The sequence below is a fragment of the Fistularia commersonii genome, chromosome 21, assembly GCF_037954325.1.
Source record: "Fistularia commersonii isolate RoL2024-O1a breed Wild chromosome 21, RoL_Fcom_v1.0, whole genome shotgun sequence".
NCBI lineage: Eukaryota > Metazoa > Chordata > Actinopteri > Syngnathiformes > Fistulariidae > Fistularia > Fistularia commersonii.
In genome coordinates this window covers 770,476-787,717 of record NC_141304.1, presented here as the reverse complement: position 1 = coordinate 787,717, position 17,242 = coordinate 770,476, and the positions used below count along the sequence as shown (strand labels likewise).

The window sequence follows — 17,242 nt, the reverse complement described above, 5'->3', positions numbered from 1 at the left end:
GAAAGTGAAAGAGCACAACGGGATGGCTTCTCCACGGGCGGGGACGGCGGGCGGTGCAAACGTGTCCCGAAAAATTATCGATTTATCTGATTGGATTGACCTTCTTGCTCAGGATATGATGTTGCGAACAATAAGGCATCGGAGGGCGCAACTTGCCGAAGGCGTCGCTAATGTGTCATTGACCTTAAAGCACCGGCCCGGGCGGGTCGGGAGCTCCGGAAGCGCCGCTGACCTGTATTCCAATCTTTCCAGAATTTAAGTCCCCCATCCCCGACCTCAAACCCGTCTCCACAGAAACACAGAACCCCTCCCAACGAAGTCGCCCGCAAGGTCATGACTCCTTGCTGATTGGCCGCGGATCCCCGATGCGAAGGAACCGAACCGGACGGCGGGTTTTGACACATTAACGGCAATCAACCGTAAAGCTCCTCACGTCCGCGGTGCGACAGACGTCACCCAGGGCAACAAACCGAAGCTTTTCATTCCCGTTTAATTGGATGTGCACCGAGGCCTGATGGGATTTAGAGGTGGATGGACTCAGGGCCACCTCGAGGGGAGAAGGCGCGGAGTACCAATGACCTTTATCCATGTCTTTTGATTCGGCAGCTGCCGCCTTTCGCACTGCAGAGCCTACGTGGTGGATCTCGACGGGGTTACTTCTGGATCCGCCCAAGAGGCATCGGATGTGCGCCGGCGGACCCGGGAACCGCCTTCCACAGGAGGACCCGGGCAGACCTTCAGGACCCGTGGACAAGCAAGAGGACACGGAGCGGTCGGTAACCCTACCCTTTACTGAAATCTGGAACCTCCTGGTTCCTTCTGGTGTTTCTGTACTTTCAGCTTCCGAGCAGAAGCCCAGAAGCCCAGAAGCCCAGACGCTCAGAAGCTCAGAAGCTCAGAAGCCCAGAAGCCCAGAGGCTCAGAAGTTCAGAAGCTCAGCACCCAGCAGGTTCCATCTCGCATCCGACTGATTTTCAACGGTAGAAAAAAAAGAAACCGGACTGGACTTTGAAACAAGGGTGGATCTCAAACCTGTGGAAGGGGTGACCTTCAACCAAGTGTGTGTGTGTGTGTGTGTGTGTGTGTGTCAGATCATGGTGTATCATACATTAAACTTGCTGACGACACTGTCTGTTATCACTGTGTGATGACACGTCGCCCAACCATGTTCGCGTCGTCTCCAGTGTTATGGACTTGATTCGGGCGTGGGAACCGATCCGCTGCGTTCCCGTCCGTCGGGTTCGGCGTTCTTCTTCCGGAGCGGAAGGACTTTGACATCTTCTCCATCGGATCCAGACGGTCTCCTCGGCTGCCGTAAGAAGATAAGGGCCTGTCATCATATCATAATCCCTTCATGTAATCCTGCGGATCCTGCAAAGAGGCCGAAGGTCGCTCCAGGAACTGCAGCTCAACCAATTACAGGCTCTTACCCCCCCAACACACACACACACACACACACACACACACACAAACACCATGCCTGCTTAGATCGGACGCAAGCTAATTAGATGAAGCGTCAAAGCAAACGTTAGTCACCGGTGAGGAACCGGTGAGGAATCATCTGGAAGCCGAGTGCCATCGAGAATCTGAACCACGAAAAATAGATGAAGCTCCTTCTGACGGCTGATCGTCACCTCCGTCAGAAGTGGGGGGTGTTTTGGTGGAAACGTCTGAGATGTTCTCCACCGTCAGGTCGTCTTCGCTGGATCTCCTCGCCTCGGTTCCACCCCGGCTGTTCGAACCTCCCGGATCTTCCGGGTTTCACAAGGAGATGATTTGAGAAGGAGGAGGTTTATGTCGTCCTCTGATTGGACGGCCGGCTTGAGGGTCTCGTCTTGAACCTCCTCTTCCTCCTCCATCCCTCCTTTAGGTTCGGTGGAGATCCTGCAGGAGGTCCTCAAACAAATGTTGATGTTTCCTCAGAGGTGCAACGCTGCTCCTCAGGCCGAGGCCAGCGATACGACTGCTGACGACACAGATCCAAAACTTATACCCTTTCACTTCACTGCAGGATTATTATTATTATTATTATTATTATTATTAGTATTATTATTATCATTATTATTGATTATCATTGTTATATTATAACCAACATCATTATCATAACTGTCATGATGATTATTATTATTATTATTGTTATTGTTATTAACAACATCATCATAACTGTCATTATCATTATTACTATCATTAACAAAATCAACATCATTATAATGATGATGATTATTATTATCATTATTGTTATTATTATTATTATTATTATTATCAACATAATGATCATAACTGTCATGACTATTATTATTATTGTTATTATTATTATTACTTTTATCATTATCAACATCATTATGACAGCAATGATTATTATCGTTATCATTATATTATTAGTATAATGATAATAATGAATATTATTATTATTATCAACATCATCGTCATCATTTGATCTGTTATGATTACTGTCATTATTAATATTATTAGCAACATTATCATTATTATTATCATCATCATTATATCTGTTATGATATTATCATTATTATTATTATTATTATTATCATCATCGTCATTATTTTAACGATTATGATATTATCATTATGTTTAGCAACATTATTATCATCATCATCACAATTTTATCATCACTATCATTAATATCATCATCATCATTATTATAATTATGATTGTTATTATCATCATTTTCATCATCATAATATCACATTTTTTATCAGAATGATGATGATGATTATTATTAACGTCATCACCATTTTTATCTTTATAATAATTATTATCATCATATTTATTTTTATTATATTTTATTTTCATTTATTTATTATTTTCATGTATTTATTTGCATTTATTTATTATTCTTGTTCCTCTTATTCTTTGCTATAAGAGAGTCTCTGCTGCCCCCTGGCGGCCTTGCAGAGGAGTAACGCAGTAACGCAGTAATCTGGATACTTATTTACTGTGATTACCAAGGATTCAGTACAACCAGTGAAGCACTGTAATGCTAGATACAATAAGTGTGTGTGTGTGTGTGTGTGTGTGTGTGTGTGTGTGTGTGTATGTCTACCGGCTGCTAAGAGAGGTGGTAGGAACGGTGGCGTTTGATTGGAGGGGCGGGGTCACATGACACAGGGTCATTATGTTTAAACACAGCCTGCCTCCACGCTGCCCTCCCATTGGCCGGCCGCCCCGTGATGTAACCCCTCATTTCCTGCTGACAACCCCCCCGACCCTTGCAGCGCTCTGAGGACGTGCACTGTAATTACCCCCTCTGAACACCTGCAGGTGACACACACACACACACACACACACACACACACACACACACACGTGTGGTTTTGAAATGCCGAGATGAACGAGGCCCCGTTTGATTCGACGCCGAGAGGAAATTTTATTATCTTTGCTGCTTAACGGAGGACAAACGCTCACTTCGGCACGACAACGCGTGAGAATACATCCCATAATAATGTCCCATAATCCCATAGTAACATCCCATAATAATGGCTTTCAAAAAACACTAAATTGTACAATCAGATCCTGCAGGACTACTTTTCACAGTACTTTTTTTACGGCGAGAGTGCACAGAGTACTTCAAACCCAACATAACGCACTTATATTAACACACACACACACACACACACACACACACACACGGCATATTGATCACGCTATCAGGGAATCGATCGACACCAATACCGATCAAATAGCTATTATTATTATTATTATTATATTAGTAATAATTAATATTTGTGATCGTGAATCACAAAATGCTTTTCTTTTCGGGGGAGGAGCTTCACAAGGGGCGGGGCTTCACGTGGGGGGCGGAGTTTGGCTAGTGGGCGGGGCTTCGGGGGGCGGGGCTTCAGGGGCTCCAAACCGACAATAACAATAAACAAATCACAATATTGAATTAAGGAACTCCTTTTTTTTTCTCACTTCAGGTTAATTTTGTGTTAATCTTATGAGCATTGATGATTTTAAATTTGAAATAAAATGCTCCAAAAATTGAAATATTTAACATTATAATTAATATTATAATTTTCATTTTGTTCAAGCAGAAAACTTAAATAATTAATGTGGCTGGCTAAAGGAAATAATTCACATTGGAGTTTGATGGCGTCTCTGACGAGGCGTTCAATGATTTCGATAAATGATTTATTATTTTTTACTTGAAACTCTAGCACAACAACAATTTCCTTCAAGATAAATAAAGTTGTTCTCAATCTTATTCTTAAATTTGGACGATCTACAGTATCGGTCCCCAACCGGGCCGCAAAGAAAGAATAAATAACTTACATTATTTCAGTTTTATTTACCATCCCTTTGGCCGTCCAATGAGCCTTCAATTCGAAGCCTTCAATTCAAATCGGCCTTTGGATTTTGACCGAATAAAACGTTAATATTTACTAATATTAATGTATTTAAACGCCGTCTGCAACGAAACCTGGTTCATAAAGTGTTGGGGATGCGCTGCTCTATAGGACGTAAAAATACTAATTTATGGGTTTTTTTTTCCGCTGTGATGGAACCGTTCGCCGCCTCACATCTGGTCCACCAGGATGACGGGCGTCTGGATCGGGTCCCCCTGGTCTCCGGGTCGACCCAGGTACGTGAGCGGGAGGCCGAAGCTGACCTGGGGCTGGCCGAGGGGGGGCCGCCGACCCGGGTCCCTGAAACTGGTCTGCCCGGAGAGCCGCGGCCCGAATCCGTCCTCCGGCCGCTCGAAGCTGCGCTCGCTGTAGAGCCGCTGCCGCATCTCGCCGCCCCGTTTCCCGGAGGAGCTCCTGGTGGGGTACCTCTGGCCCGTCTTGTACCAGCCCGTCTCCTTGAAGACGAACCAGATGTTCCCGAACCACAAGGCGGCGTTCAGGAACCCGAACGCCTGCAAGGGAGGACGGCAAGGGAGGTTGAGAGGTCGGCGGCGGGATGTGGTGGGATGTTCCCCCCGTTCCCGCAGACCCACCACGGAGGCGTTGAGACGGGACCAGAAGGGTCCGTCGGAGGCGGAGCATTTGTTCCCCGAGGCCGAGCAGGCCGAGACCAGCGGCAGGACCCGGGTCGGGTCCGTGGCCCGCTTGATGTCGGATAGAGCCTTAGCCCAGCAGCAGCTGCTGACCAACCACAGGACGGAGAAGATCACCGTGACGACGAAATCCTGCGGGGGAGGCGGGGGTTCGTTAGCGCGCCGACAAACGCCCGACCGCCGGACTCGGTTCGGGAGGACCCACCAGGAGGGGCCCCCGGTTCCTCTTCAGGTACTTGTTCTGGTAGAAGACGTAGACGACGGTGGCCAACAGCGAGTAGAGGAAGGCGAAGACGCCGACGGAGACGAAGAACTGCGACGGCGAGGAGAAGTCGCCCCCGAGGAAGACCACCTCGTCCCGCCGGGACTCGCACAGCGGAGCCTTGAAGTGGACCTGCTGCAGCCTGCGGAGCAGGAAGGGGAGCGCACTGGGGGATAAGCTCCGCCCCCTCGCCCCGCGGACGGCCGTCATTGGCCGAAAGGAACGTACGGATGGATGGATGAAACAAGGGCGAACGAGGGAATGAACGACGCGACGGACGAACGAACGGACGAAGGGGCGAATGGAAGGAAGGAATGTTCGGACGAATGTTCATTCTGAACGGCGGATTGAACCAGGGAAACGACTAAAGTAACTAACGAATCAATGCAGAAAACACAATGAAATGGTGAAGGAATGAACCGATGAATGGAAGGAGGAGAGGAAGGAAGGAAGAAACTAAGGAACAAAGGAATGGATGAACAAATGAACGAATGAATGAATGAATGACGAAGTGTTGGAAAGAAGGAAGGGAAGTTCATTCTGAACAACTGAAAGGACGAATGAAGGAGTGAACAAATGTAAAAAACGAAACCAAAGACAAACAAATGAATAATTGCGCACAATAAATCAAGAAATGAACAAATGAAGGGGCAAATAGAAGGAAAGATTGCTAGAATGAACGTTCATTCTGGAAAACTGAATGAACGAGTGAACAAATCAATAAACAAAAGAAAGAACTAAAGAATCAATGCACAAAACAAACAAAATTTAACGTTGAACAAATGAATGAATGTATGAACCAATGAATGGAAGGAAGAAACGAGGGAACAAACAAATGAACGAACAAACGAATGAATGAATGAACAAAAAAATGAACGAATCAACAAACACGCAAACGAATCAACAAATGAAAGAACGAACAAAGAACCAAATAAACGAATCAACAAACACCCAAACGAACAAACAAATGAAATGAAGTAACAAACAAATGAACGAATCAACAAACACGCAAACGAATCAACAAATGAAAGAACGAACAAAGAACCAAATGAACGAATCAACAAACATGCAAACGAATCAACAAATGAAAGAACGAACAAAGAACCAAATAAACGAATCAACAAACACCCAAACGAACAAACAAATGAAATGAAGTAACAAACAAATGAACGAATCAACAAACACGCAAACGAATCAACAAATGAAAGAGCGAACAAAGAACCAAATGAACGAATCAACAAACACGCAAACGAATCAACAAATGAATGAACGAACAAACAAACGGCCGAACGATTGAATGAACGAAACGAACAATAAACGAACAACAAAAGCCCGATCGTTTTCGCAGCCCCGGCAGGGAGGAGCCTCCAGTGCGTGGGTTGAAGCAGGACCTCGGAGATGATCTACCTCCTGGAGTCGGGCCTGAAGCTCCGCCTCCATGATTGAGACTGATTATCGGTTAATGCTTCCTGAAGCCGTTACTCCCCCAGCCCACCGATCGCTCTGATTTCCTTCAGGCACAGTTTGATCCGACCATTAAAGATGGGACGACGAGGCCAAGAAACGACTCGAATATCGGACTCGACCATCTTCGGAGAAGAACAAGACCGGCTCACGTTCTTCGTCCGCCGTAAACGGCTTTAAATACCCCACGTAATGAAAGTGGACTTTGCCACCCTGAGTGAATTATCTCCCTTTTAGGGGCATTATCTTTGGGAGGGGGGCCAAAGGAGAAAGTGCGAACCAGCGCTTTACCTGAAAGGGTAGCCGAAATCGATACTGATGCTGGTGTTGCTCCTCCTCCTGTTTCCACAGTCCACTTCAACCCGGAGACGCCCGCCGAAGCCCCCACATGTTGCAAAAGCGCAGACGGCAAAGATCTGAGGATACAGGAGGATCAATCAGCCCTGAGGGCGGTAGGTTTGGGGGCGGTTGGGAGTCCCTGACCCGCTGCTCCCTTACAGGGGCTGAACATTGAGGTCCTTCAGGGCTTTGAAAAGCACAAGCTAACGGGTAAAGTGATGCCGCGAGTCCACTGGAGTTCTGCCCCGTAGAGGGTGAACCTGTGGTGCTGGACCCTGTGGTGCTGGACCCTGTGGAGCTGGGCCCTGTGGAGCTCGGCAGATGAAACAGCAGCTGTGATGCTTCCTTGAAGTCGCCTTTCAAATCAGAACGACGACGAATCACGTAGAAAACATCGGCGGCTGAAGGTTAGGGTCGTTTTGGGCGACTCTCTTCAAGGACCTCCTGCAGAACCTCAACCACAACCTTGTTTTTTTCCCCCCAAATAAATCCAGATGAACTTTGGTGTTCTAAGGGTAGGAGACAAGACGGAGAAACCACTTACCGGGGCGAAGATGACCATACACATCGAGGAACCCGAGCGGTGAGTTGCCTGCTGCCGTTCTTCATCAGGATGAGGAGCCGGCGCTGTAGATGCTGGAAGATCAGCGGTGCTTCCAGCAAGAGGAGGAGGAGGAGGAGGGATCAGTCGCAGCCTGAGGAGGAGTTTGAGAGTCTCTCCGCCTGTCCATGGTTGGGGGCTTCATCCCCCCACAGTGGTGCACCCTGGAGGGGGGGCAGGGTTTGATGCCCCAGGAGGGCCGGAGGTAGGGGTGGTGGTTGGGGAGGGGGAATAAAAATAGACTCCAACTGAAAGAGTAACCCTTCTGGTCCTTCAATAGGGGATTATTGGTGCTGTAGCACCTCCTGCTGGCCAGCCTCTGCAACCTCATTTCTCTTTATTGGGTTCAGGTCCAGATTTTGAGGCCTAGTTTGGACGGAACCAGAGGAAGGGACTCAAAATTTATCAGATGTTGACTTTAGATGGGGCTCCACATGTTTTTTCGGACCCGAGGTCAAGGCGCCACTGGGACAGAAACATCCAAAACAAAACTACAATACATAGTTTCAAGAAATATATCCATCCATCAATCTTCTGTGGTTAACCCTGGCGTGGTCTTGCGAGCAGCAGCCTGAGTAGATAAGACCTAGACTTCCCATCCCCGGCCACTTGGTCCAGCTCTTCCAGGGGAATCTCAGGGTCTCAAGTGTTTCCCGGGAAGCCTCCCCTATGGCACCCCGTGGGACGTTACCTCACCAGGAAGGTGTCCTGGAGGCATCCAGACCAGATGCCCGAGCCACCTCCTTGAGCATTTTAACCGCTTGTATCTGTGATCTGGTTCTTTTAGTCACTACCGACAGCTCGTGACTACAGTTGAGGTTGGGAACATAGACTGACTGGTAAATTGAGAGTTTCTCTTTTTGGCTCAGCTCCTTCTTCACTGCGACAGACCGATGGAAAGTATCCCAATGCTCCGACTGTCGATCTCCTGCTCCATTTTTTTACAGGGGAACAAAACCCGGAGATACTTCAATTCCTTCACTTGGGTTCGCTCATCCCTGACGAGATGAGCGCACTCAAGCTGTTTCCGACTCAGGACCGTAGCCTCGGATGCGCAGGTACTAATTTTCCTCCCGGCTGCTTCGCATTTGGCTGCGACCCGCTCTAGTGAGAGTTGCAGATCACGGTTGGATGAAGCCAACAGGACCATCATCTGCAAAAAGCAGAGACTCAACCCTGAGGCCAGCAAACTGGGTCCACTCAAGACAACAACTAAAAATTCTGTCCTTAAAGGTTCGGAACAGATTCCGTGATGCCGTGACGTGATGCTGTGACTAACAGCAGACCTGGTGGAGTCCAAAACTCTGTGGCAATAGAGACGACTTATTGCCCATGATGTGGACTGCTCTGACACTGGTCAAACAGGGACAGAATGGTTTGTATCAGAGTATGCCACACTCCTGGAGCACCCCTCCACAGGACTCCCTGCAGGGCACAGTCAAACGCCCTTTCTGAGGATACAAAACAAGCATATAAAACATGTAGACTATTTAGGCAAACTCCCATGCACCCCTTGTGGGGAGTGCAAAGATATTCCTCTGTTCTGCCACCAGACAGAAAACCACACTACTCCTGAATCTGAAATTAAACTATCCAGCACAAAGACCTTTCCAGGGAGGATGGGGAGCGTGATACTTCTGTAGCTGGAACCACTCTCCTACCCTTCTTTTTTAGGAGTGGCATCACCTCCCCTGTTTACCAAACCAGAGACACAGTCCCTGATGTCCATGCAACGTTACAAAGGTATATCAGCCAGGACAGCCCCACAACACATCCGGAGCCTTTAGGAACTACCCCTGGGAAGGTGTGCTGATGGTACACTGCTTTCCCCTCCTGACTGACTGATGGTGGACCAGAATCTTTTCGAAGCAGTCCAGAAGTTATTCTCCAGTGCCTCATCAGTAGCCTCCCATGTCCGAGTTTTTGCTTTGGCAACCACCGAAGCGGCATTACACCTGGCCCGCTGGTACCTGTCGGCCGCCTCAGAAACCCCACAGGCAAGAGAAGCCTGAAAGGACACTTTCAGCTCAATGACATCCTTTGCCGCACGTTGTCCACCAATGGGTTTTGGGGTTACCTCCTCCACAGGCACTGGCTACTTTTGTGCCACAGCTCCGGTCTGCTGCCTCAGCAACCGAGCCACAGAACATCGCCCTCTTGGACTCACTGCTCCTTCTGTCTGATGGTGAAGTGTTGTCGTGGATGAGAAATGAGGCTCTTTCCAAAAGGAGGACATTGCCAGATATCCCCAAAAGACCTACACAATGCGTTTGGGTCGGCTAGGCCTGACCAGCCACCACCCCCCACCATCGGAGCCAACCAGGTGCAGATCAGCCGACAGCTCTGCCCCGAGTGCACAGGATCTGCGACTGCGAGTCCGATAACACAACCTCAAAACTGAGGACTCCAAAAGGGGCGAGTAGTCAGCACTGCCATTGGGTGCATAGGCATAAACAAGAGTTGAAACCTTTGGGTAGAGAGTGGTTACCTTCCCAACCACCAGGTTAAACCCAAATATACAGGCAATGAGTCGAGGGGGGGGCCATAAGTATGCCCACATCTGCTCGCCCCCTATCACTGGGGGAAACTCCAGAGAAGAAAAGAGTCCAACCCCTCTTGAGGAGACTGATTCCCGAACCCAAGCTGCACATCGTGGTGATTTGATTTTACATAGCCAGAACATCTTGGGCCACACACCTGCTCAGGTTCCCTCTCCTCCAAAGAGGTGACAGTCCAGGTCCCTTGAGCCAGCGTCTGCAGCTAATGATTGGACAGCCATGATCCCCAACTTCACCACCACCCAGCTCAACCCCCCTTGGCCTCTCCCACGGTTGGTCAGCCCACAGGACGGGGGACCCATATTATCCTTTCAGGGTGCGCCCCATCTGCCCCATGGATACAGGCCCGGACACCAGGCGCCTGCCATCGAGCCTCATCCCTGGGCCTGGCGCCAGGGTTGCACTTTGTCTGGACTCTCAGCTGTGGCCCGGTGCCCCAGGTGACCCTACCCGGGGCACAAAGCCCCCAAGAAAAGAGCTCCTTGGCTCACAAGGACACATACTTGTATGCTTACATATGTAGATATATAGAGATGGAGAACCAGGTTTAATCTGTGTTCAGGATTTAACCGAGGTTTCACATATTCACCCGGACAAACTCAAACACAACCATTCAAACACTGAAATCCACGAATGTGTCGAAATGTGTGTGTGTGTGTTCCAGTGTGAGTCAGAAGAAGCGGTATATGTGTGTGTTTGTTTTTCCCGGTGCCAAAGTGACAGATCACAGAAAGACGGCGCCCCTGGCAGGCGGGAGGGACAGAAACCAGAGAGATTTGTTGTGATCTCGGAAAACATGGCGGCGTTCCGGCGTCCTCCGCCAGGGTTTTTATGTCTGCACGCCGTCGCGATGAAAGCGGCACGAAGCGCAACTTCTCCGTCTGCTAGTAAAAACAGTAGAGTAACCATTGATCAACATGGCCTCCCAAGGGTTTACACACTTATATGGTGCATTGTATCCACCAACAGAACACACACACACACACACACACTCAGAAGTAGAGCAGGGGTAGATGTTCCAGTTTCTCCACTAGGGGGCGCTGAAGACTCTGAACTGAGCAGGTGATTCAGCTTTGTTTACTAAGATGTGAGGAAGTGTGTGTGTGTGTGTGTGTGTGGGGAATATTGTTTCCACACACACCAAAGGGATCTACAGAATGCTGGTCCAGAAGATCTTGTCCAGAAGGGGGCAGCACCAGGCCACTCGTTCTCCTCCTCCTCCTCCTCCTCGTCCATCTTCTGATCCAGGAGAACCTCCTCCCCCCTGGATGAGGAGGACACGTGTGGTTCCTCCTTCTCCGAGGCCGACCTTCTCCCGTCGCCTCTCACGTGTCTCCATCCCGGATTATCCAGGAGACCAGAGGTTTGAACGTCACACCGGCAGATGTACCCCGGGAAGGTCACCAAGGTTGAACCCTCCCCGAGAAGAAGGACGACGCAGAAGATCCCAAAGTAAACACCTTCCTGGTGACGGGCTGAGGCGTCATGGCGCCGGCCGACGACGACCCAATTCCATCAATCACGCTTTCAGGACACTCCCAGCACTTCAATATTTCAAAGACCTGCAGAGTGTGTGTGTGTGTGTGTGTGTGTGTGTGTGTTCTAAGTATATCTCTGGAAGGAGCTATTTGGGTTACAAACCTCTGCTCCTCTATAAGTCCCTCAAAACAGAACAGGAAGCTCCCTCGGGTGTGACGGTGACGTATGTGTGTGTGTGTGTGTGTGTGTGTGTGTGTGTGTGTGTGTGTGTGTGTGCGGTCCAGGCGGAGGGAACAGGAAGCTCGTCGTCAGGAAGGATTTGCAGGTTAAAGCAAAAGGATGAAGGTGGAATTGAAGACCCTGCTGCGTTTTCAGTTCCTGGAAAGTAAAGCTCCCGCTATTTACGCTCTGGTTCGATCCTTTCAAAATAAAAGCTCCAGGCGACGACGACGACGCTTCCGCCAGCGATGAGTCCGAGGCCTCGGGGGTCAAATCGAGGTCACGGGCTCCGCCGGGCCTCGATCCGCCGCTTTCGCTTTCTCACACAATCTCAACGCCGGTTGTAACTTCCTTCCCCCGGAGGGACTTCCTGTTTTACTTTGAAAGAGTCCTGTGTGTTCGCGTTGTGTCTAACTTGACTTCCTGTCCGGCTGTTTGTTCCTCCCAACGCTAAGAACATTTTCCTGTTTTCTTTTATTCCACCTGATTAAATCAAGACGCCGCAGGATCCGCTTCCCCGTCGCATCTGATTTGATCAAATTTAATTCGATATGGTGTAATTTGATCTCGTTTTTATTTGATCTGATTATTTGGGCTCCGCCAGCCTTGGGACGAGGCCTCTCTGGAGGAGGAGGTCCACCCGCCTGGAGATCCACACCTTCACGGCCTCCCAGAACATCAAGCTGCTCCTGATCCGCCCCGAACGGCTATCTTTAATTCATCTCCTCCAGGCGGGTCTTTGTGCCGCTCCACCCTGAAGAACATCAACATTTAATGTGTACACACTCTGTCTGAAGTGGAGGAGAACATCAGTTAATTATTTATGTTTAAAAGGTTTGGCCAGGGGGGTCCAAGGGGGAGGGGGGGCACAGGAAGTCCAAGGGCGTCAAGTCTCTCCTCAACGCTCTTCGTCATTGAGGGGCAGAGATTTGGTTCTTTGGACTCTACAGGAAACCAAGGTGAGGACCCAGATGGACCATCAGGAACCCTGGTGGGACCATCAAGAACCCCAGTTGGGCCATGGGAACCCTCAGGTGGACGGCAGGAATCCAACGTGGACCATCAGGAACTGCAAGTTGGACCATAAGGACCCCAGGTAGCCAACAAGATCCCTGAGGTGGATCACAGGAACCCCTTGTGGACCACAGGAACAACAAGGTGAACCACAGAAACCCCAGGTGGACCGCAGGAACCCTCATGTGGACCATCAGGAACTGCTGGTTGGACCATCAGGAACCCCCTGATGGACGACAGGAGTCGCTAGGTGGACCGCAGGTATTCCTGGTAGACTGCAGGAGCCCTCAGGTGGACCATCAGAAACTGCAAGTTGGACCATAAGAACCCCAGGTAGCCAACAAGATGCCCAAGGTGGACGACAGGAACCCCTTGTGAACCACAGGAACTGCAAGTTGGACCACAGGAACCCCCTGATGGAGCACAGGAACCACTAGGTCCCCCTGGTAGATTGCAGGAACCCTCGGGTGGACCATCGAGAATCCCAGTCAGCCACAGGCACCCTCAGGTGGCCTCAGGCACCCTCAGCAAGAACTACCTGGTTGAACCCCAAGGGGGACCATCAGGAACCCCAGGTGGACCACAGGAACCCTGGGGGGGGGGGCATAAGGAACTGCATAGGAACACCCAAGTGGACCATCAAGAACCCCAAGGTGGACCACAGGAGCCCCCAAGTGGACTGCAGCAACTCGAGGCGAACAATTAAGAACACCAGGTGGGCCATAGGCACCCTCAGATGGACAGCAAGATCGCCCCAGGCGGACCATTAGGAACCCCAAGGGGGACCATCAGGAACTGCAAAGCGGACCACAGAAAACCCCAAGATGGCCCACCGGAAAGCCCAGGTGCACCGCAGGTACTTCCAGTGGACTGCAGGAGCCCCAGATGGACCATCAAGAACCCCCACGTGGACTACGGGAACCCCAGAAGGTCCACTACAGCTAACACTCGCCTCCATTACTTTGTCCACCTCCAAGCCGCCACCTCTCCTCCCGTCTCCCAGAAGCTCGCCGACTTCACCATCACGTGTGTGATGGTGCACACACGTGACGGTGAACTTCCACACACTCCTTCGGGGTGGGTGGGGGTGTGAAGGAGGTGAGATGATCCCAGATGATAATCCCGCACCTCATTACCCGCTGAAGTGAGGGAGCAGATGTGGTTCCAGGTGGAACCTCAGCGGAGCTTCTGACTCACAGTGGTGGTGGTGGTGGTGGGGGGGCAAGCTGGACCTTCTCCTCCAGGGTGGGGTTCCACTGGGGAATAAGCTCTGCCCCCTCAGCTCTTGCATCTCTGCAGTACTCGGAGTACTTTACTGGTGTCTGTACTACACCGAGGAAGTACTTTGGGATCATGTGGTACCGAAGGGGTTTGGAATAGCGGTGTAATAACGGTGTAATTACGGTGTAGTAACGGTGTAATAACGGTGTAGTAACGGTGTAATAACGGTGTAACAGCGGCGATGTCGTTCGGCGGTGAAGCCTCGGCGTCTCCTCGCCTCGGCGGCCATTTTAGGACGTCGCCGCCGCGCGACGGTTTCCGGCGTGGAGGCGGCACCGGTACCACGGACAGCTCCCGCCCGTGGGAGGGGACGGAAGGGAAGGAAAGAGTGAAGGAAGGGAAGGAAGGGAAGGAAGGAGGGAGGAAGAGACGCCCCCCCCCCTTCTTCTTCTTCCCCCCCCCCCCCCACCCCTCCTCACATCCGCAGCACTGACCGTCCAATGAAACGCGCAAAACACGCGAGCAGCTACGCGTGCGCGGAGAAGCCGCCGTGCGGAGCAGAAGCCGTCCTCCTCCTCCGCGGCTCGGACTGCTGACTCCCCCCTCCATCCCTCCATCCCTCCATCCCTCCATCCCTCCATCCCGCCCCCCCCCTCCGTCCGCACACCCGCTTAGCCTCGGAGGCGAGAAGATGTTGGACCCTTCGTCCAGCGAGGAGGAGTCCGACGGGCTGGTGGAGGAGGAGAGCCGGGAGGCTCTGGCCCCGCAGGCCGGATCCCGCGTCTCCCCGAGCCGCACCGGCGACGGCTCCGGCGGCTTGGCGCCCGGAAGCGGCGTCGGCTCCGGCGGAGGCGGCGGCGGCGGCGGCGTCGGAGGCGGCGGGAGGCCGACCAGCCCGAGTCCGTCGGCGGCCAGCGAGGAGCGGGAGGACGCGGAGAAGCTGCAGCGGGAGGAAGAGGAGCGCAAGCGGAAGCTGCAGCTCTACGTGTTCGTCATGCGGTGCGTCGCGTACCCGTTTAACGCCAAGCAGCCCACCGACATGGCCCGGCGGCAGCAGAAGGTGAGGACCAAACCCCCGCACACGCACACGCACACGCACAAGCCCCATCTCAGATGTTGTCATCGATGACCTACATAGGCTGGAAGAGGAAGGAAGGGGTGGGGGGGGGGTTGTTTTTGATTTGACGCAAACCGGATGGGTGGGGGGGCGACCGGAAATGGATTCGTCGTCGTCCTTGTCGCGTGGACGCGCGTCCCGAGTCGTTTGCGCCATCGCCCACCCCCCCACCCCCCGACACACACACACACACACACACACACCACCACTGGCTTCCCAAGGTGACTCCTTCGGGTGGGGGGGGGTCGGATCCGACCGTGCATGCGTGCGCGTCCACGTGCTATTAAGTTTAATAGCGTTTTTTTGCGCGACAGCGTGTGAGTTATTGTAGGGGGATGGGTGTGTGTGTGTGTGTGTGTGTGTGTGTGTGTGTGTGTGCATCCCCACCATGTTCCAAGGATCATCCATCACTGCAGGAGGTGAGCTGGTCCAGTCCACCTCCATCCAGCTCCGCCTGGAAGGTCCTCACCTTCTGCCCACCAGAGGGGCTGCTGGGTTGGGGGGGGTAAACAATCAGAGGCTAATTGCTAAGCTAACCGCTAGGCTAACTCGCTTTTTTGGTGAAATTGGTAGAACGTGAAAGCGGACCGACATCCCGGTCCAATGAGATGTCCTCGCCCCGTCCTAGATGACCTTCTCTAGATGATATCAGAAGACGGGGGAACCTTCTGCCCCCGTGGGGTCATCAGAGCAGAACCTCAGCGGGGGCTCCAAGCCCCCCTAGATGTTCTACCAGACAGGTGGAGATCAGCTGTGGAGATGGGGATGGTGCTCAGGAAGCTCCAGTGAAGGAGGAACCTGCTGGTCCACCTCCTGCTCCAGACTATGTGGAGCAGAAACACAAGTGAAGTAATAGGATACTTTAGGAAACTTCAGAGTACTACACATTGTAAGTACTGGGAGCAGGAGGAGTATTCAGGAGGCCAGAAAGTTCTTCATGATATTCTGCACCCGTGCATGTGGTGGTCTGTAACCTTGTGAAAGGGCAATGCAGAAGATGCCTTTGACATGGAGATGGAAATAATACCCCGGACTGGAGAAATGTGTGTGAGCGTGCACATTCAACCCGTGTGTGTGTGTGTGTGTGTGTGTGTGTGTGTGTGTGTGTGTGTGTGTGTGTGTGTGTGTTTGTGCGCACAGTCGTCCTGGGTTACGGAGAGCAGACACTCCCTGGCGTGTGTTGTAACTGCAGCATCAATACATAGAGATGGTGTTTACCCTTCCAAGGGTTCTGCACACACACACACACACACACACACACACATGCGCACGCACACGCACACGCACGCACACGCACGTACGAACAAACGCACACACACAATAGTGTGTATTGGGTTCCATGCACCCGCTCCGGAGCAGCTTGGTTGTAAAAGGCATAAAGGCAGATAAAGAGGTGTGGTGACCTGCCAGGAGGCGCAACTTCTCCGGCTGGAGGCTGGACTAGTTATAGATCCAAACACAGACTAGTTATAGATCCAAACACGGACTAGTTATAGATCCAAACACTGACTAGTTATAGATCCAAACATGTAGACGAGTGATAGATCCAAACACAGACTAGTTATAGATCCAACTAGTTATAGATCCAAACACTGACTAGTTATAGATCCAAACATGTAGACTAGTTATAGATCCAAACACATACTAGTTATAGATCCAAACACTGACTAATTATAGATCCAAACATGTAGGCTAGTTATAGATCCAAACATAGACTAGTTATAGAGCCAAACACTGGCTAGTTATAGATCCAAGCATGTAGACTAGTTATAGATCCAAACATGTAGATTAGGTATGGATCCAAACATGCAGACTAGATATAGATCCAAACATGCAGACTAGATATAGATCCAAACATGTAGTCTAGTTATAGATCCAAACATGCAGACTAGATATAGATCCAAACATGCAGACTAGATATAGATCCAAAATATTGACTGGTTATAGATCC

The 17,242-nt window shown here is 50.8% G+C and overlaps 2 protein-coding genes across 7 annotated transcripts in view; one reads left to right on the top strand and one right to left on the bottom strand.

The window, feature by feature from the left end:
* Positions 1 to 3,484: 3,484 nt before the first annotated feature.
* Positions 3,485 to 7,805, bottom strand: LOC147221861 (synaptoporin-like). The gene is made up of 5 exons (XM_086168318.1): positions 7,627 to 7,805; positions 7,035 to 7,159; positions 5,223 to 5,421; positions 4,958 to 5,149; positions 3,485 to 4,876 (listed from the first exon to the last, which is right to left on the bottom strand). Exons 1-5 carry the CDS (start codon positions 7,648 to 7,650, stop codon positions 4,535 to 4,537), a joined length of 882 nt encoding a protein of 293 aa, XP_086024444.1. The 5' UTR covers positions 7,651 to 7,805; the 3' UTR covers positions 3,485 to 4,534.
* Positions 7,806 to 14,634: 6,829 nt separating this feature from the next.
* Positions 14,635 to 17,242, top strand: part of cadpsb (Ca2+-dependent activator protein for secretion b) — a 36,410-nt gene continuing 33,802 nt past the window's right edge. For all 6 annotated transcript variants that reach the window (XM_086168141.1, XM_086168140.1, XM_086168139.1 and 3 more), the window contains exon 1: positions 14,635 to 15,234. In XM_086168141.1, coding sequence (XP_086024267.1) covers positions 14,866 to 15,234 — 369 coding nt within the window. In that variant the 5' untranslated portion in view covers positions 14,635 to 14,865. The remainder of the gene's footprint in view (positions 15,235 to 17,242) is intronic.